Here is a 19,852-nt window from a genome sequence, read left to right on the forward strand (position 1 = left end):
GTATGGGCAATGCCGTGATGCGCCCACGCGGGCCAGGCGCATCCCAAACATGAGAGGTCCCTCTATTTCGTTGCCGAGACGCTTGCCTTGGCAACCTCCAATGCCCAACTCTTCTGTGAGCTCGCACTCGGCTCAATAGCTTTGCCATTCAAGGAATATCACGGTATAATTCTGGGCAAAGAACCAACCTTGGTGGCACATGATCGCTGCCCTCTGCGACAGATCCAGCATCGAACGAAAACCGCATTCGGCCGCGACCAGTGTTGTTGTCGTCGGTTATAACGGCGAGGTTTCCGGTGCTTCGGTTCTTGGGGAGCTGCAGCTGTGTTGTCGGGGTTCTGCTCCTTCCGCGAGGTTCTTCGTGATGTGAATCGGTGCCTGCGAACCATGGAAAGGTCTGGGTTAGAGAGGGAGGAACATCTCGTGGGTGGAAGGCGAGAGAGGCGAGAGGCGGGCTCTGTATTGGGTGGCCGAAGAACGTACCATTGTTGTGAGGTCCCCCATGCGTCTGTAGCATAGTTGAAGAAAGATAGGCAGTCGACTCGGACAAATGTCAGGGTTAAGTAAATGCGGGCAGGAGGCGGATTCGACGATGCAGGCTCGGATTCGGCGGGGTCGAGGAGCGAGATTCGTTCTGGGAGGTATCGGGGTGCGGTCTCGTCTGCTCTTGGACGTGGTGGTGGGAGAGAGCGAATGGCAGTACCGGCGGTAGGTAGGTGTATTGCTGGCCGAAAGGCAAGGTAGGTAAGGTATGGTGCTGCTGTACGACAGTGGCTGTTCCGGCTAAGGTGGGAGGTAAATGAGGTGCGGATGGAACTGCTGCCCAGAAGATACCTCGGGCAGGTAAGGTAAGGCAGGGAGTCAATCAGTGGTGAGGTAAGTTAGGTAGATCGATCAGGTTCGGTGGGCAAGGTTTGCCACAAGGATAAGAGTGTGGGAGATTTCGACGGGTGGGTGTGCGGTAAGGAACGTTTTGTTTTTCTGCTCTGGTTGCTGGTGGTGCTGGCGTTGGCGCTGGTGCTGCAGTGCTGGTGGTCCGACCAGAATTGAGCAAGGCGAACGACGGAGGGAGGCTTTTCAGGAAGGATTGATGGAATGATCCAGCAACAAGCGGTCGGGGAGAGATAGAGAGAGATTGTAGGTGAGGAGTGAAGCTGAAGAAGCTGGTCCGTGTAGCAAGCAGCAAAGCAGTTGTGGCACCAGTCAGGTGTGCGGTACGGTACGGGAAGGTATCCGTAGAGCAAGCAAATTGCAAGCAAGTAGCAACAAATCCGGCAGTAGTAGACAGACGGAGCAGCAGGAGCAGGAGCAGGAAGCAAAGATGCGGACCTGCTCTGGCGGTGGTCCAGTCCGGTCCAATTCAACTCACCGAACGGCCAGGAAAGGGAACGTGAGTCGTCTCGCCGTCCCGTGCTAGTGCCACCTCAGTGCCAGCGCGCCAATGCCAGAATGCTAATGCCAGTGTCAGTGCCGGTGTCAATGCCGCAACCGGATGTCCCTGCTTGGTGGTTGCTGGACACCCGACTCTGGACTCTGGAGTGCTGTAGGTAGTACGGATAGAGTGCAGAGTGAATGCTAGGTGCTGCTGGGCTGCCTTGGGGCCAATCTGTTTTACCCTTTCTCTATGCGTCTCTTGGCTCTTCCCTGAATCACTCGAAATCCCACTCTGATTCTGTGCCGTTGGCAAGCGCAACAAGACAGAGAGTCAGGCAGAGGAGGACGGGCGGGAGGGGCGTAGAGAAGCGAGTGGTCCTCCGTCTCCAAGGTAAGGCAAGGCAAGGCAAGGCAAGGCAAGGCGAGTGACTGGCTTTAACACCCACGTGCGGCTGGCCTCGTGAAAGAATCGTCTGCCGTAATCATCCAAGATGACCTAAGACAACAGGCTCGAAAAGTGACAGAAAGCCCTGGGGGGTTTCTGTGGCTGTCCACGGTCCTGGGCGATTCAGTCAGAAGTCCACACTGTTGCGGCAGATGCTTGTCCGGAAAGTGAGGGGCGGTCCTTCGAATGCTTGGAAAATTCCCACTCGTCAAGCGAATCCAATGATGCCGGAGGGCCTTGGAGGTAACAGTGGGTGGTGGCACGTCACGGACGAAGGAGCGGCGTGGGCGGCGGAGCTGGCGGGCGATGAAGGCGAGGGAAAGGACGACTGACAGAGGGCAGCACAAGCTCACTCGTTGTCAATTTGAGATGATTTGCTTTAGGATGAGTGTGTTTGATGAACAAGTAAAAGGGAAATAAGTTGAGGGAAAGGGGACGAGGGGTGGAAAACCATAGAGACTGAGGGATAGGAAGAGAGGGCGGGGGAGGGAAAAAACACAAGTCCACTTTCTGCCTCCAGTCATCGAAAATTTTGAGATGCACCTGCGTACGGAGTACACAACTTTTTGCAGCCAAATCTGCGTATTTCTCTCTATCTCACCTTATCTTACACTGCACCGCACATCTTGTGTGTCAAGTAGCCTCATGAGACTTTCGTCTCCTCTCTATGTAAAAAAAAAACCTGACCCTCAAATTCCGAACCTTGCGCAGTCATTTGCAGCTTTGGTGGGCGCACAACATGAGTTGCAAGCTTGACTTACAGCGTCGAAAAGCAAACGCATCACTGATTGGGGGGCTTAACATGCGGCAGTGGCCCTGCGAAAGATGGCTGCAAAGTGAGGGGGCACACCTGAAGCCCATGCCACTCGCATTCATCAAGCTGTAGCTCACTCCTCACTTCATGCTGAAGCTCACTCTCATCACACATTCACTCACTCACTCATTTTATCCACCACCTCACCTGAAGCAGACCTGGCGGGAACATGCACGTGAAGCAGCAAAGCTCTTCAGCTGGACTGGCGGTGGACCCACCACGCCGATATTGAGCGGCCCCAATCTCCCGGGGAGAACACCAGCGAAGAAAGGAACAGCATATCCCCGGGATACGTCACATCGCCGCAGCCAAGGCCCGTGACAAAATGCCTGACCGAAGCCGCTGTCAAGCCATCATCGCCCAGATTGGCCCGCCGCCCAACGCTTCCCAAACATGCTTGATACTCATTGGGCAATGCCTCTTATCCGTAGACCCTACACATACGACTTACTCTACTCGCCATCCGAAACAAACGCTATCGACGCTCTTCTCCTGCCCAACCGCTAGAATCAAGACGCGAGGACGGACGGGCAAGGGATCGATAAGCCAGCTAATAGCTGCTAGACGAAGAAAACAAACATTCCGTCGTCCGCCCACCAACCACGAAAACAACGGGGCAGATCCCTGTGGATATCTTTTCCAAGGCGACGCATAAGTGACAACGCAACCCGTCAATTGCCCAGACCCAAGTTGTCGTCTGCCTTGCTTTACATATCAAGCATAGGGCGGCGCGTTCTCCAATAAAGCTATCTAAGGGCCTCTTCATCAACACCATCGGTTCGAATTGAAAATGGCCGGAACGCCAAGGCCGTTACAGATCCTCGAAGCGACTAGACTGTTGACGGTCCTGCCTGAAGTTGTCAGATCTTGCTTACCCACCTCTAAGCAAAACCGGTAAGGAAAGCATTGGCGGCCATGCGGATCATGAGGATCCTAGAGTCAATAAATAAGCTGCGCCTCATCAGTGCCCTTCACCTCTTTACCTTTGGGTGTATGCTTGAGCCGTACTTCCGTCTTTGCGGAAAGTCGGCTCAAGATACAACAGCGGCCATAATCGTGAATGGTTGGATGATGTCAGTTGCAAAAGTAGTATTGCTGGAATCGTGACGGCAACTCGTGGTGCCTCTCATGACTTCAGGCAGGCTATCGTTTCACTTAATCATGATTGGCACTATAGGCGAGCAACGACGAAAATTCCGGCGACATGGTCGCTTTCCAGGCTTGCCGGCAACCCCGCATTTGGCGTTTTCGTTAGCTAAAAACGAAGAACTTCAATCCCGTCAAGTTTGCTGTGACAGCACAGCGACTTTCTTTTGTCTTCTTCTCGGTCTCGCATCTACCACCAACAAGTTTACACAACGTTGACGACGCCGCGGGAGAGTCGGAAATCAAGTGAGCCAGCTGGCATTATCTGCCAAGATATTAGCAGGGTTCGAGGTCGTTTCCCGTTGTAACCAAGTTACCGGAACATAGTACTTGGTAACCATGAGCTTCTCTACCCCGTCGTCCGTACCTAGGCTCTGGTAACTCTGATGGTCGGGCCGAAACACAAGCGTGCCTGTTATCTTATCGGAAGCTATCAGCAATCGTACCTAAGGTACATAAGCAGCACGTGGTTTATATTGACCACAGCAGCTAGTAGTAAAACATTCCCTTCGTCCCGAGGTAAGGTAAGCTGAGAAAGTAAGTGCACAACCGATCTATGGCTCGGGTTCTGCATCAAAGCTGTGGCACTCGCTATCCGGGCATGAGCGAACATATGCGACTTTTCTCTGTCGCATCCAAGATAACGAAGTATTCTTCTACTATTTCGACAAATGCGCGAATTGCGTAGCTTGTACACTGTCGATCTGTCACAAAGTGTAGCTCTTGTACAGATTAGGCTTGAGACAGCCGGGTCACCAGACTACACAATAGAGGCCACTGGGCAATGAGTCAATGAGCGGTAGAGTCGTATCTTGGGGAGGATACCAAGACAAGAGCCCAGCATGAGGAGAGCATTCTCTCTGCGGTAGAGCATGCTTTATGATCTTGGTGTAGATAGCCAGAGTCCGTGGCGAGGTGTCGCGTGGCTCACGGCTTGCTACGTTCTTATCTCGTACCCGGGTCGCATGATATGTCATGACGGTACGCAGAATCCCGATTTCGGGTTGAACAGTATCAGGCGACCAAGGGAATGTGTGTCTAGTGGTGCTAGAGTCGCTACATTGACAAAACGGGGCCAGGGCGTGGAAAACTCGTGAACGTGTTAAGGATCGTAGTGTCAGATTGCCATGACGGATCTGGATGCAGATCTGCTAAAAAAAAAAAGTCGCGACCCTGCCAAGACTGCAAAATCGACCGGCCGCAAGGAAGAACATGCGCCTTTCAAACAAAGTACGGCGATGTCAGCTTCGGCCAAGCTTCAGACGAACAATGCTGGTCCTACTGACGGGTCAGAATCCGGACCGATCACGGCGGAAGATTCGCAGCGCTTGCAGCCCAAGCAGCCCCACAGCTCTCCTGGAGGCTGGAGTCCACGAAAGAGCTGTGGCGAGGATCTTCAGAAAGAAAGGATTCTGAAGACGGATTCGATTGTCACCGTGTCTCTCGTAAACGTGGAGCGGGAGTGTTAGCCCCGCCAAAACCTTCGAGTTTGGGTTCCAGAGAATGTTCCCCGTTCAGGGTTGTTCGGATGCGGCCATGGCAAAGAGAGAGAAAAAGAAAAAGGTGGGTTTCGGCCGCCAAAATTGCATTCTCCTCCGACAAGCAAACGTCGGGTCGAATGCCGTCTGTGGGGAGGCTGGGACACCAAAGACATGCCGCATGTCAGCGTCGGCGCGAGGAAAGGCATCACAGAGCAGCAACCGACACAGGAGCTTGCCTCGTACTCAACGACATGCTCCTTGACCGATATCGATCAGAAACCAAACGTCTTGCCAATTCTGAGCTTGGCATATCCGTACCTTGATCGGCCTTGTATGTTGGCGAGTCAGTTCGTTCCCGCCAGTTTCGAGTGTGAGTGTTTCCCCGAGTCGGACAATCGGCAACTTGTTCCCAACAACGACGACTTCAGATGGAGAAGAGACAAAGGTATCCGCAACGCATGTGGTCCCAGGACAGACAGTGAGAAATGCTCTGACAGGCTCGAGAGACGGCGCCGCGGCCGTGCAGACAGTGAGCGGAAAGGCGCCTTGAACGCCCCGGCGAGGACGATGGCGGTTGGAGAAGTGAGAGGCAAGTTCCTCCAATAAGCGATGATAGAAACGGCGGTGCCGTGCTGCAACTTGCTAGTCGGTTTGGATACACCACACCAAGTGCGTTCAAGAGTTCAAGGGTCCAGCCAACACGCTAGCGAGCTAGGGACTGTTGGGTACCGCTCAGGATTCGTCCTGCAGGTCTGGTGTTCAGGTCCCTGCTTATTGCAGACCTCAAGAGGCGGAGGAGGACCCTGCGATAAGTTGCTGAATGCAGCAGGACATGGAATGTCTTCTTCGGAGCGTGGTTGAGGAATGGTCGACGAGCCGTGTTCAACCTGACGTACCATGACCTGACAATGTCGATAAGGCAGATAGATTGCTTCTAGGAATCTGTCTCGTCGGATTGCACGTCATTTGACTGAAGAAATGGCGGGATAAGGGATAGTGATGGTGCCACGAAAAGGAAGAAGGTGACTTGGGCAAGTGCTCATGTCATGCTCTCGCTCCCGTCTCTTTGGGGGTCTTGGGGGGGCAAGTGCGGTGTCAGTCAGCAGCGGTCTGAATGGCTGTAAGAAGTGGAGCCTGGATCTTCTGTGATCCATTTTTATTCACCAGCAGCCGCAACGATTGGAGAGGGAAGCATTGATGGAAGGAAGGAGAGGGCTTTCCTGTCTTGCCTGTCTGCACTCCGGGCGGACCCCTCCTCTTTCCCCCCTCGCCCTTCCCCCACCTGCCCGCTCTTTGCGCCGGACCACGGGCCCCGCACGATGCACCATGTGGATACCTCACGGCAGAGGTATCTTTCTTGCGTTTCGGCCGCTACTGTCGACTTCTATTCTCTGAGATCCCATGTCTTGCCTCTTTTTTTTGCCTCCTCTGGTCTGGCCCTCACTGTGCCTCTTTGCTTGTACTGGCGGTGGCTTCTGCTTCCAGACTCTTTCCCGCCGCCATGCCTTTCCCCCAGCTATACAGAGCTATTGGATCCGGCTAGAAAGGCAGGTGAGAATATCCCAGCCAGCTCCATCCGTTTCGGCGGGACTTTGTTTCCCAAGTCTTGTCTACAAGCATCCGAAATCCCGAACAGCCTTAACTGCTTCCTAACTTGCTGAATGTACAAGGCAAGGTAGAGAGACACAGGCACGACAATATCGCCAGGGCCCTGGAGGCATTTATTGACATTGTCGACCGTCAGACTGACCCGTTGGTGTGGGTGATGGGCGTTTTGTATGGCGAACCCAGGACCCATTGGTGCCCATGGATAAGGAGGGTCCTTGTTTCGCCGACACAAAGGGGATGGATGGTGGGATGGGATGGGGGGTGTGAGGGCCGTTTTGTGCTTCCGTCCAGAGCGCGTTTTAAGCTTCTACTTACTTCCCTTACCCGGCCTTCGGTGCGGTCTACCACAGTATTGTGTCGGTTGTTCCAAGTGTGAGTGGTTTTGTTTCCGCTCGACTCGACAACTTTTTTTTTTGCTCTTTCTCTTTTAGCCCCTCCATCCGCCGACCTCTTCTCTTCTTCTTCCACTGCCACCCTCTCACCATCCTCTCTCTCGCTCTTCGCAGCCTTGCTTGTGTCCCAGACACATCCTGCTCGTGTGACCTACCACACAGGAATCAGAGGCCATGATATCTTGAGTCTTCAGTGTGCCATGTGCTCCGCCCCAACCCGTAAGGTCCCCTTTCTCCAGCCCTCTGAGGCTCCACACCCCGCTACCTGCACCGGCTGACCTCCATTATCGATAGCCGGCTCACACCCGTTCAGATAGCAGATCTCCACCAAAAATCCCTGGACCCTGGCCACCCCTCCATCCTGACCCCCCCCTCTAAGAGAGCCGAAAGCCTTCAAGACCATAACTCCTCCCCGATTACTCGCGCTTCATGTCTTATCCATCTTCCTAGAGACTTGGTTTGTCTTTTAATCTGTTTCTCTGTGTGCCTGCGGTTCTCTTTTGCGACGCCGAATATGAAATAAGACCATCCGCCGACCGTTCCGAGCCTTTTCTCAACTCACCGGGTCTAAGACGTGGACCACCGAGCTCAGCTTCACTGCACCGCGCTACCTAACCTCTCTAACAAAGACAATACTGGGAGAAACCGCGCAACTTTGAGCAAACGGACTCAGTCGCAGTCTGACTGTGGCGAAAAATTGACAGCATTATTCGACGTCTTCTGCTCCTTGTCTAGAGGCGTTTTGTCCTTCAACCAGCTATCCCACTTGGTCAAGTCTTCGCTATGGCTGACATCGAAATCCCCGCCGGTCCGGCTCCTATGGAAGTCGTTGATGAGCAAGGCTCAGGCCTTTCAAACCCCTCAGGCAAAGCCAAAGGTCGACACCGCGTGCTCTGTGGTGTGCAACGAATGTCGTCCTCGCCTTCTTTGGCGAGGAGTAGCCGCACTAGATCATATAGCAATCCTCAACGTCCGAGGGGGAATGTTTCCTGCGTGAGCTTGGCAGGACCCTCGACCGCGGGGACCTCATTCACTGGCGACTCTTATTTCCCCGCAGGCGCAACAGCATCAGGCTATGCCAGTGCCTCCTCTTCCGTTCCAGGAACACCATCTAGCGAAATCATTCAGTTCGTAGGCATCGATGGCCGACTTGCTATTCGCCGTGTCGACAATGTCTTCCCTACTACGCAGTCCCCCGGTTCCCAAACTATTGGACTCCCATCCGATTTAAGGACGACGAATAAAGCCCAGGTCGCCAACCCCGCGGTCCCCAAGCGTGGCTTCAACTTCTGGGAGAATATGCCACACGAGATGCGTGTGCACATCTTCTCCTACCTATCCCCCAAACAGCTTGTACGAGCCTCACGAGTTAGCAAGACTTTCCACAAGATCTGCTTCGATGGACAACTTTGGACGTCTTTTGACGCCACCGAATTCTACCAAATCATCCCTGCCGAATCCCTCGCAAGAATCATCGTGGCCGCTGGACCCTTCATTAAGGACCTCAACCTCAGGGGCTGCGTTCAGGTCGAACACTACAAGAGGGCCGAGGTAGTCGTCAAGGCCTGCAAGAACTTGGTCAACGCGACGCTCGAGGGATGCCGCAACTTCCAGCGGAACACGTTACACAGTCTGTTGAGAACGAACGATAAGCTCGCTCAGCTCAATTTGACTGGTTTGACAGCGGTTACCAACATGTCGTGCAAAATTATTGCCGAGTCATGTCCGCAGCTGGAGATGTTCAACGTGTCATGGTGCGTACACATGGACGCAAGAGGCATCAAGGCAGTCATCGAAGGGTGTCCGAGGTTGAAGGATTTGAGAGCGGGAGAGGTTAGAGGATTCGACAATCTCGAGGTCGCCGAAACGATATACAAGACGAACAGGCTGGAGAGACTGGTTCTGAACGGCTGTGCCGAGCTCAACGATCGCGCGCTCAAGGCCATGGTTCACGGCGAAGACCCCGAAATCGACATCCTCACCGACCGACCGATCGTTCCCCCGAGGAAATGGCGTCACCTCGACCTCAGCCGCTGCGCCCGTCTTACTTCCCAGGGAGTCAAGGCTCTGGGGTACAACGTCCCGGATCTACAGGGCCTGCGCCTGTCCGGCTGCACCGCCCTCACGGATGCCGCGCTGGAGCCAATCTTCGCATCGACTCCGCGCCTCACGCACGTCGAGCTCGAAGACCTCTCCGACCTGACCAACGCCCTCTTCTCAGAACACCTGGCCAAGGCCCCCTGCGCGCCGTGGCTGGAGCACCTCTCCATCAGCTACTGCGAGAACCTCGGCGACAGCGGCGTCCTCCCCATTGTCAAGAACTGCGTCAGCCTCCGGGCCATCGACCTCGACAACACCCGCATCAGCGACCTCGTCCTCGCCGAGGCGGCTTTCATGGTCAGCAACCGCTCCCAGAGCAACGCCGTGAAGCCCAAACCCAAGGTCGGCCTGCATATGGTCGTCTACGACTGCCAAAACGTCACCTGGACCGGCATCCGCGAGGTTCTCTTCCGCAACGCGCAGTCCAAACCGTCCATGGCCGAGATTGGCAAGTTCGCTTACGCCGCCGAGGCCATTAGCCTCAAGTGCTTCTACAAGTTCCAGATGACCGTCGACGAGCACACGAAGCGCGTGCTCCGCGGGGACCTCGCCGCCGCCAACCGCCTCGAGCACCGGTGGGCCGATTACATGCAGGCGAGCGAGGAGGCCGGGACCACAGGCGCCGGTCACCGCCGGCGCAGACGGAGGGCGAGGGAGGCGCAGATGTTGCATGCCGACGAGGAGGAGGGCGGCAACGGCGGGAGGAGGCGGGGTCGAACCGTCGGGGCGTGCACGATTATGTAGTGGGAGCCAATTCTGCAGCTCGTGATCGTGTAAGTGAGACTTTGGAGTCTCACTTGGGGAAGAAGTCTTTCTTTCTAGCCACATTCTTTCCGACAACTTCTTCGTCACATGGGGCACATACTTTGCTTGGCGTTCTGGAGCCCATCACACACACACAAGAGAGACAACAAATACTCTCAACTTCCATTACTAGATCTGGGATGCAGCATCATCTTCAAGCCCGTGGAGCGGAATTGAAACCCGGCGTCTCGCATCAGTAAAGGCTCTTTTATGCAGCACATTCTGTACTTTTTTCCTTTCTTTCTTACAGCTGGAGTACTGGATGGGAACCGGGTTCGGAGATATTATCCTATTTTAGGGGTCTCTGGGATAAATCGAGGAATTTACCTCTGTGTGAAGGAGAGAGCACTTTTTCTTATATCCACTTTAAGGTTGGATAAATAGGCTACTTCAATTGCACACCACCACATACACTCACAACAAAATTCCTCGGACCAAAAGACTTGACTTGGGCACTCGTGCAGTGTCATGTGCCTTGAATGTTGGACGCTACCCTCTTGGTATTATTCTCGATATATTCCCAGGTCACCCGGTTTTACATGTCGCCGTGCTGGCGAATGTAACGCCGAATCTTGTCCTGAAAAACGTCGTCCTCATCCCGCCGCTCATCGCCCTCCATGACGTACAGATCGTCGTCCTCGTCCTCGTACGGATCGCGGGTGTCAAATTCCTCCTCGTCCGAAGCGTTGGCGTTGCGGAACAAGTAGGCGTGGCGATCGTACTCGTCCTCGGAATCGACCTCGTCTTCGGGGTAGTCCGCCGTGTAGTGATTCTCAGCTGTGCGCGCACATTCATGTCAGTAAAGCCTCCCGGCTATCTGCTGGAAGAAAGAGCTTCGTTCATTTCATAGACTTACCATTCTCATCTTCATCATCGTCGAGGTCCGAATCGTCGTCCTCGTTACCGTAAAACAGCTCCAAGTCCTCTTGCGAATCGAATCTGAGCACACCGATTTGCTCGGGCGGAATTTCCGCCAGCACCGGCTTCGAAGGCGCCAGCTCGTACACCTCGATGACGTAGTCGTCGTCGCTCTCGTCCTCTTCGTCGCTAGCCTCTGTCATGGCTTCGTCGCCGCCGTTGAGCTTCTTGACCATTTCCGGGTGGCGCTCGGCAAAACGTTTGGCTGGCGCCTTGGGCTTGAAGCGTGAAGGCGACGCAACGGTGGACGGGGAGCGCGGCTGCTGCGGCGGCTGCTGCTGCTCCATGGCCTTAAGGTTCAGTCCGATCTCATGGAGGACCCACTGGTCCATGTCGGCTGCGATCTTGCTCAAATCCTGCGTGGGAGCTGCGCCGGGCATGGGCTTGCGCTGTGGCTCAACGCCAGGCGTCTCCGTCGCTGTCGTCGCCGCGGAGGCTGCTCGTGAGGGAGGGGGTCGTTTGGCAAGGGGCTTCTTCGGCGCCGGCTTATGGTCCTCCTTCATTTCGACGTCAACGGGCAGATCCTCCGTGGTCATCGTCGTCGGTGTGGTACCACCGGACGCCGTGGCGGCCCGGCGTGCACTCTTCTTCTTCCCTCGCTCCACGAAAACGGCGGTCCCGTAGCGTCCCCGCTTGGAGACACCACCGGCCTTGAGTATCGTGCTGCCTCCAGGCGAGCTCATGGCCGACCTGGACATGTGGAATCGTCTCGGCTCGGTGGCGGGGTTCTGAGGGCGTTGGGGATCGGAGGCGGTCTGCGGTAGGGGTTTCTGTGCGTCGAGTTGGGTCCGGGGCGACGGCACCGCTGCCGCTGCCTTTCCTGTCGGAAGAGCATGGCTGCTCGCGTGAGGTGGGCGATGCGGGCTCGAGATCTCGTCACCTGGCTTCGACGTCTGGATGACCGGTATGGAGGGTTGCGATGGGCGCTGTGCTGCGGCGGCAGCGGCAGCGGATCTTGCGCTGGCTTTGGCGAGGCGCCTCTGGTAGACCCAGCTGCTGCCGGCTAGATGTCGTTTGGATCCCGGTTCGAGTTCTGTCTCCTATTAGTATGCCCGTCCGTTGATTGTAAAAAAGGGAGAGTGGTCGTACGAAGGTAGGTGACCGGAGCATCTTCATCGCCCCGCTTCCTCTTAATGTGGATCAGTTGAGGAGGGGCAGACATGATGGGCTAGAGAGAATAGTTGAGGCTGTGAAAGCAGAGAAACGCAGGGAATGGGGGTGTTTTCGGGGTCGTGAATGAGTTATTGTGGGTGCCGAGAAAGAACTCAAACGCTCAAAAGTCGCATCGACGGTTCCTGGATTAGACTAGATCCGTTGCGACGTGGCAATTCATGCAGTTCTGGTTGACGATATTTTTTTTCTGGGTTGATTTTTCTGGAAGCAGCCGCTAAGGCACACAGCAACCACATGTCGAGCGCCGTGACAGAGTGCCATAGAGCTACGATAAGAGATACTTATCGCGGGATCACGTCATTGGCCAAGATACTCACCGCTTTCGGCAGAAAATAGGCCAGTGCTGAGGATGGGAGAATTGGAAGCCCCGCCATTTCCGATCGAGATTGAGCTTCTCACCTTTTTCGAGCAGCATATAAGCGTCAAAGTTCAAGGTGCTGGATGAGATGCCATCAATTGAGCGTATGAAATCATCCAAGGACGCTTCTCAAGCATCTTGAGTGCTATCTTATTGGCTTTCATAGATTTTGAGATGACTGAGACATGGGGAGCTGGTTCCTGCTCTCGCTGAGCTTGGTGACATTCGGAACCTCTTCAACATATGCCCCTCTTCACTTGTCTGGGCTTTGGACAGGAGACGCTAGTTTGGGGTTTCGCACACGACCACCTCAGCCATCACGCCTGCATATGCATCTCAGGGCAGTGGCGCTATGAAAAAGGCCTACGGTGTTGATCCGAATTGCGCGAGGTGGGTTCCGTCGGCAGCGACTTCGTTGATAAATAAACATTCGAGATGGTATTGCGGCTGATTGCCAGAGAAATACCCATTCCACGGAGCTTGTTTGGCATGATGGAGGTGGCTGTTAGCTCAATGTCTGAAGTCGTCGTCCCGGTCTGGCCAGGCCCTCCCTCTGGTTCCACCTGGACCCACTATCAGCTTAGCACGGCGGCTGTGGAGATGCATGGCTCGTGCGGTGCGAAAGTCTCCGATACTTTGGAAACGGGAGTAAGTGCAGCCAATGGGCATGTCCCAGCGACTCCCCTGGTCTCGGGATGCATCAGGGATGATGACGCACAAAGCATGCCGGTGCTGAGATGGAGCAGCTGGGTGGCCATTGACTGCGGTGCTGATAACCGCTATTTTATGCTGGGGCAATGATTTGCGGGAGGTTCAGGTCGCGCATTGAGCGTTGTGTCGGGAGCTAAACCGCCAACAAAACTTGAATCAAACGGGAGGAAGGGATAAGTAATGTTGGTGAAAGAGAGGAAGCGGCAATCTCGTCTCATACCTCAGCACAGCTTTCTACTGAAGGACCAACAATTGCCATGTGTCATACAAAACAGATGGTGCACTCCAGCTCAATTGCTGATAAGCCCGGGTCTTATTTCTCATCGTGTCAAGATAGGAGCCATGGCAAACAAAGTACCCGGCCGCCAGTTGCAAACCTCATTGCATTCAAACTCGGGCAAGTAAGGAAGCTGAAAGTGAGCAAGTGCATTGCCTCAACTTACCTGGATAGCAATTAGCTTCCTCTATGACCTCGCCATTCCCAACCTCTTCCCAGTCTCCTTCCTCTCCGGCCGGCACATCCCAACCTTTGACATGGCACATACGACATACGGAATAATCATGCAATAAACCCCTCCTGTGCCGCAGCTTCCCTGTTCTGAGCTGCTGCACCTCCCACACACCACACCCAGAACAAGGTATCGGCTTCTCGACCTTTCTGCTATCTGAGCTCCCCTCACTCAGCTCGCAGCATCTGCACGTTACGTCTCTCCTCCGGCCTCCGTACGACCTTGCTGCGGTAAGTGCTCTTCCAAACCCCAACCAGCTCGTTCCCTCAAAGCCGTTTCACTCGCACAAAATACGCAAGCCCCGAATCTTCCTCGTTGGCGTCGTTGCATGAAACACTCATCCGGAGACTCCACACTCCAAATTCCTCTCGTAGAATTGTCTCGCATCCTTTCGTGTTCTTCCATTTCTTTTTTTCTCATCAAAAGTCAATCCCATCACCTTGACGCCTTCTTGCTCCCTACAACTAGCGCCGCATTTTAAGGTATCGCCCAGAGACAGCCGCATTCGTCAGCGTTGTTGCCCATCTCAACCCGCCACCCTCGCTGTGGAAGGGAACGGCTTCCTTTTCTACCATTTTCGTCGAGTTTTCCTTCCCGAAAGGTTTATCTTGCCTGTGCTGACTTGAGCCGTAATAGAAGGCCAGCTGACGAAGAAAACCCACCTTTCCGAACGCTCTTCTTCGTGTGATTGAGTTGGCCGAGTGACGACGAGAGTTGAGCTTCCCAACTTCAACCTACCTCGCCGCGGAGGCCGTTGTCGACAATGGTTTCTGTAACCATCACCTACAAGCAGCCCGGGACGCAGCCTCCCATCTTCGTCGCCGGCTCCTTCTCAAATCCAAAATGGGAGCCCCAGGAGATGGAATTCACCACCGAAAAGGGCGGAGAACACACGTTCTACAAGAACATTGAAGTTCGGCCAAACGCGCAGATCGAGTACAAGTTCCGTGTTGGTCTAGGAGACTGGTGGGTTCTTAACGAGACTGCAGCTATAGGTATGCCTCCTCCTGAGTTGCGCAGTACGGCATTCCCAGTAAGCACTTCTAACACGAGGCAATCTATAGTCACCGACGGATCTGGCAATCGCAACAATCTCCTGACAGCACCTGCGTCTCAAGAGTTGAAGCAGCTCAACGGTGTGAACGGCGACAGCCAACCTACAAGTGAAGACGCCTCAATTTCCGAAGACGTGGACGCCTCAAAAGCTGCCAGAGACCATACTGCTGCCCAGCTTGAGCCGAAAACAAAGCTTCAAGATCATCTCAAGGATGAGGAACGGCAAAGACTCTCGTCGACCCCGATTGGCCAAGTTGCGGACACCGCCGCAGAGGTCGCTGATACCGCCGAGAAACTTGACGCCGAGGTCGACATGTCTAGACGTGCACCGCTCCCCAAGGGCGTGGAGCACCTCAAAGACGAGGAGAGGAAGCGTCTGTCTTCGACGCCGATTGAACAAGTTGCGAGCACTGCGGCTGAGGTTGCCGATTCTGCCCAGAAGCTGGACGCTGATGAGGTACGAGCCAAACAAGCGGCAAATATTAACTGCAGAGCTATGACTGACAGTATGTTAGGACCCTAAGGAAGAGGATTCAGACGATTGCCCCGCACCTTTGTTCGCCCACGAAGCTCTTGGACCCTACGAGCCTTCAGCCGATGATGAAGATGAAGTTGCAAAGGACTACGATCATCATGGCACTGTGGAGTATGATGTCGACACGTATGACCTCAACGATCCCACCCTCGAGCGGTGGCCCTCTAACAGGGACGGAATCATCGATGCCGTGCGCAAGGTTGAGACTGGGCGTAACGAAGATCAAACTGCTTTCTATGGCGCACCTATCTCGCCCATAAATGGAACACGCCGAGCCAGTGCTGATCAATACTTCGATGAAGCTGTCCTTTCGTCAGGCCCCTCTAGTCCGGGTTCCACCAAGAGGCTGGAGCTTCCACGAAAGTCGCATGGCTCCATGGTCTCGGATAGATCGCTCCTTTCTCTGGGATCGATTGCCGAAGAGGATAAGGAGACTCCGAATGCCGAAGAGGCCAATCGCGAGAATGAGGGCTTGATCAGAGTTCCGAGCCCCGCGGTACGGCCAACGCCGCATGTTTTTACATCGCCCGGGAGTGACGATGATGAGGGAGTCGTTATGAAGGGCTCTAAGTCCAGGAAAAGCTCAGAGTCATCAAGCTCAGATTCACCTGCTGCCAACGGCCAGTCCAACGGCAAGCACTCGAGGGATTTGTCTCCTAGGACTCGCCCCGCCGAGCCTGATAGCCCTGCCATCCGCGTCGAACCGCCTCAAGACAGAGCAAGCTCCAGCGCCAGTCAGAACGGCGAACTGGCAAGGGCTTCTGCTTCGAGCCCCGGTGATGAGGCGTCGTCCTCCAGCCGCGATGGCGGACACAAGGGCCAGCTCAAGAAGCGCGGGCCAGCATCGACCGAGCGTCCTGGAACCCCTTCCTCGATACACAGCGTCACAGACAGCAAAGGAGGCTGGCTCCAGGCCTTCTTCCGCGTATTATTCGTAGACTGGATCGGTGGACTGTTTAGCCGGTTATTCGGCAGCAAGAGAAAGGCGTAAGGTCATCTCTCTATTCCGGTTCGCATTGCACAGTGGATCGGTTACTCGTGTTCTTCTTATTACCTTTTCCTTTGTTTGTCATTATTCCTCACAATATCTGACAGGTTGACTTTTGTCCGCAGGATGCTGGCCACGAGCACGGCTGCCATCGTTGTAGGAGTTGCATGGTGGAAGTTCGCCATGGGCGGCGACTTGACCTGGCTTGAAGCATTGATTTGATGGTTTACACAAGGGTGGGAAGGGTGTATGCGGGCCGAAATTGCAAAGCACCGGAGGTTGTAGTGAGAACAAAACAACTTTTGATTTGTACAATTAGGTAATTGGGTGTGGAAAGTATCGTCATAGGGGACGATGAATCGATTACCGACAACGGAAGTGATGGATGACAGCGGAAAGCGGAAGTTGTGTTGAGAGAGTATCAAAACAAGCATTGACGTTGGTGAATTTGAAGCATACCTCTCCGACAACGATTGCTTGCTGGCCTGCTGGCCTGAGTATGTGACGAGTGTTTGTTTATACAGGATCAGTGAAACCAGAGCCTGTTTCCTCAAATCACTCTCCAAATGGCACCGGCTCTCTGGGTATCTCTGCCGCGGCCGTCGTCTCCCTCCCTATTCATCCTCTTGATCCACTCGTTCTCTCTCTCCACCGCCGCGGCCTCAATGTCTTCCATGACGGCCAGCTCGTCGAGCATGTCTTTGACGAGACTGGCGCACCCGTCCAGCATGCGCTTCAAGCTCGACGCTTGCGTAGTAGTATCAGTGCCAGCACCAGCAGCCACGTCCTCGTCATCATCGCCGCGATACTCTAGCTCCCTAAGCTGCGCATCCCACCCCTCGAGACGCCTCACCAGCGCCGCGGCATCGTCTTTCCAGCGCGCGTCGAGGCCGCCGCCGAAGCGGACGTCGGCGTTGTCGTCTAGGAGGGCGGAGGGGTCGGCGCCGTCTTCCGCGCGGGCGCGGGCGGCTTCGAGGTCGGCGAGGGAAGAGGCCCAGCGCTCAAAGGCGCGGACGAGACGGTGGTGTTTTCCGCCTGGGCTGTCGAGGGACCAGAGGGATGTGAGGAGGGCGTCTAGGCGCTGGATGCGGTCTTCCAGCGGTAGGAACGATGTCTTGCCGCCAGTGGATGGAGTCGCTCCCCAATTTCTTAGCGCTGCGATGTTACGGTGCTCCGCGGCGTCGGATTCGAGGGTCGCGAGGCCCCTTGCGGAGGCGGCGAGGTCGGCGTGGCGCGCGGCGAGTTTGGAGCGGGCGGTGGCGTGCCATTGGGACGTGACCTGCGGCAGGTCGCGGTGGAGGAGGTGGAGCTGGAGGAGCTCTGTTTGGAGGCGGGCCGTCTCGGCCGTGAGGGCGATGTTGGCGGGGAGTTTTGAGGGGGACGGGGCGGCGAGGTAGGTTGCTGTCAGGGGCTTTGGGGCGAGGGATTTGGCGGGGGAGTAGTGCTGTTGTAAGGTCGAGAAGGCTGGGCGGAGGACTGGTTTTGTGGTTCTGGGTGGTGAGGTTGGGGAGGGGTGTCGTTGTTGGGCTTGTTGGCGGGCGGCTAGATGTGGTGGTTGTGATGCTTGTTGGGATTGTGATGGTGGTTTGTGAGGTTGTTTGAGGGATAGGCGTGGTGGTGCTGTTGTTGTGCTGCCTGCTCGGGCTGTGCGTGTTGATGTTGTGGTTGTTGCGGAGGAGAGAGAGGATACGGATGGTTTCGAGGAGAGGCGATCTGTTGCTGAGGGTGGACGAGGCCTCGTGGTCGTGGATGCTGATGAGTTTGTGTAGGAAGACGTGGGAGGTGCGCCGTATAGGGACGTCGGGCGTGATCTCGGTGGGGCAGCGGCTCCGGTAGACGATGTCTGGCTCAGGGGTCGTAGGACGGTGCTGCTGTTCAGGGTCGCGACGCTCCTTGCGCGCGCGTGGCCCTTTGTCGGGCTTCCTGTCGCTGCAGCCGCTGTTGTTGTTGTCGATGTCGTCGCTGGTGCGCCGGCGCGTCTTGAGGATGGTAGACCGCCCGAGGTAGTCGGTCTCGCTGTCGTCGGTGTCGACGGTCCAGAGCCAGCCCCGGCTCTAGCAGCTGCGGCATTGGATGACGAGACGAGACTGAGATTGCTCGTCGAGGCGTTTGCGGGGTATCGTGTCCGCGACAGACCTGGTTCCCTCGTCGAAGACGTCCTCGTGAGGCCTGAGAGCGCGCTTGTCCTGCTTAAAGGGGCGCTCGTTGGTCCCGAGCTAGCTGATCCTCCTCCTGCTCCAGCACCCGCTGCCACATCTCTCTGCCTTGTCGATGTCGATGTTGTCGCGGACGCTGGTTGACGCGTGGAGGAGCTCCGGCTTAGCAGCGACGATAAGGGGTTCGGCCTCTTCTTCTTGGGTGCCTCGGAGGCGGTGGTCGCCGCCGCTGCTGTACTGCTCGCGACGCTGGCGCCGGAGACGGTGCGTGTGGTTGGGCGTGTTGCGGCGAGGGAGCGGGGCGCGGGGAGTCTGCTCGGGGAGACGGGGCGGTGCGACGTGGACGCCGATGGCGCTGCTGCTCCTGTGGTCGAGCTCGCGGGGCCTCTAGCTGCCGTGATCGAAGCCGAGGAGGATACTGAGGTTGTGGTCGTCGTCGGGGGGAGATCGGTCGAGGAGCCCTGCGTAGGCTTCCGCAGGGAGCGGGTGCGGGCTAGTGACGAGGACATGACTGCGCCGGGGTCTCTGGGATGTGTATGGTGATCATGCGGCTCGGGTGGTCGGTGGTTCTCTCCCGATACTCGATGGTCTCGGCGCGAGTCGCGACTAGGGTTTTGAGGTCTCTGCGGGGGCCCCGCGCTTTACGATAGGTCGTTCTGTCGGTCGATTGGCGGGTAAGGAAAAAAGTCGCCAATGTGAGATTGATGAGGGCCGTGGCAAATTCGGTGGGTATCTTCGCCAAAGGGCCGCCGGGTTCGCGATGTTGATGTTGATATTCGACGTCAGGGGCCGCGCCGTACGGTTTCTTTGCGGTGTGGGGGTTGCCAGGGGCCCGGGCGGCGGTAGGGGGCCGATGATGGATTACGTTCAGATGGGAGTTTACGCTAAGATATAATGGTACTTGCTTCTAATTGTCAGACTAGGCGAAGATAAAGGTATTGGAGTAACGAGCTGGTCTGCCCGCTGCCCTACAGGACTCCAGGAGTCTTCTAGCGCCGGTGCTTTGATCAACTCCACTCCAACGTCGGCGGGCTGAGCCGAACAGTGGCACCCCGTCTGTTCGCGAATCTCAGCTGGTGTCTTTTTTTCCTTCTTTTTTTTTTTTCTCCGATGAGACCCCTCCCTACCAGTCCGTATGGATACTCCGTACTTCGTGCATCCCTCGCGTGTCCGCCGACGCGATGCAGCAATTTCCGGTGCATCCGATACATAACTCGACGTGCCTGATTTTCTTTGCTGGACGTCGTGCCCCGACACACAATTGCAGATGGGCGAGTCGAGGAA

The 19,852-nt window shown here is 55.7% G+C and overlaps 5 protein-coding genes across 5 annotated transcripts; 3 read left to right on the forward strand and 2 right to left on the reverse strand.

The window, feature by feature from the left end:
- The first annotated feature begins 3,725 nt into the window (after positions 1-3,725).
- On the forward strand, positions 3,726-4,174 carry BDZ83DRAFT_613400 (uncharacterized protein). The gene is made up of 2 exons (XM_060507758.1): positions 3,726-4,044; positions 4,097-4,174. The coding sequence occupies exon 1, from the start codon at positions 3,762-3,764 to the stop codon at positions 3,996-3,998; it is 237 nt and encodes a 78-aa protein (XP_060367431.1). The 5' UTR covers positions 3,726-3,761; the 3' UTR covers positions 3,999-4,044; positions 4,097-4,174.
- A 3,869-nt stretch (positions 4,175-8,043) lies between these two features.
- On the forward strand, positions 8,044-10,104 carry BDZ83DRAFT_572810 (F-box domain-containing protein; the record flags this gene model as incomplete). Its single annotated transcript, XM_060504554.1, has 1 exon — positions 8,044-10,104. The coding sequence occupies one exon, from the start codon at positions 8,044-8,046 to the stop codon at positions 10,102-10,104; it is 2,061 nt and encodes a 686-aa protein (XP_060367432.1).
- Positions 10,105-10,699: 595 nt separating this feature from the next.
- BDZ83DRAFT_717891 (uncharacterized protein) lies at positions 10,700-12,244 on the reverse strand (the record flags this gene model as incomplete). The annotated part of the gene is made up of 3 exons (XM_060512000.1): positions 10,700-10,941; positions 11,021-12,115; positions 12,172-12,244. 3 exons carry the CDS (start codon positions 12,242-12,244, stop codon positions 10,700-10,702), a joined length of 1,410 nt encoding a protein of 469 aa, XP_060367433.1.
- Positions 12,245-14,425: 2,181 nt separating this feature from the next.
- On the forward strand, positions 14,426-16,689 carry BDZ83DRAFT_213941 (uncharacterized protein). Its single transcript, XM_060501728.1, has 3 exons — positions 14,426-14,828; positions 14,898-15,346; positions 15,405-16,689. The coding sequence occupies exons 1-3, from the start codon at positions 14,597-14,599 to the stop codon at positions 16,413-16,415; spliced, it is 1,692 nt and encodes a 563-aa protein (XP_060367434.1). The 5' UTR covers positions 14,426-14,596; the 3' UTR covers positions 16,416-16,689.
- Positions 16,690-16,962: 273 nt separating this feature from the next.
- BDZ83DRAFT_572747 (uncharacterized protein) lies at positions 16,963-19,077 on the reverse strand (the record flags this gene model as incomplete). Its single annotated transcript, XM_060504542.1, has 2 exons — positions 16,963-17,888; positions 18,714-19,077. 2 exons carry the CDS (start codon positions 19,075-19,077, stop codon positions 16,963-16,965), a joined length of 1,290 nt encoding a protein of 429 aa, XP_060367435.1.
- Between the last annotated feature and the right edge of the window lie 775 nt (positions 19,078-19,852).

The sequence above is a fragment of the Colletotrichum acutatum genome, assembly GCF_030867785.1.
Source record: "Colletotrichum acutatum strain CBS 112980 chromosome Unknown BDZ83scaffold_25, whole genome shotgun sequence".
Taxonomy (NCBI): Eukaryota; Fungi; Ascomycota; class Sordariomycetes; order Glomerellales; family Glomerellaceae; genus Colletotrichum; species Colletotrichum acutatum.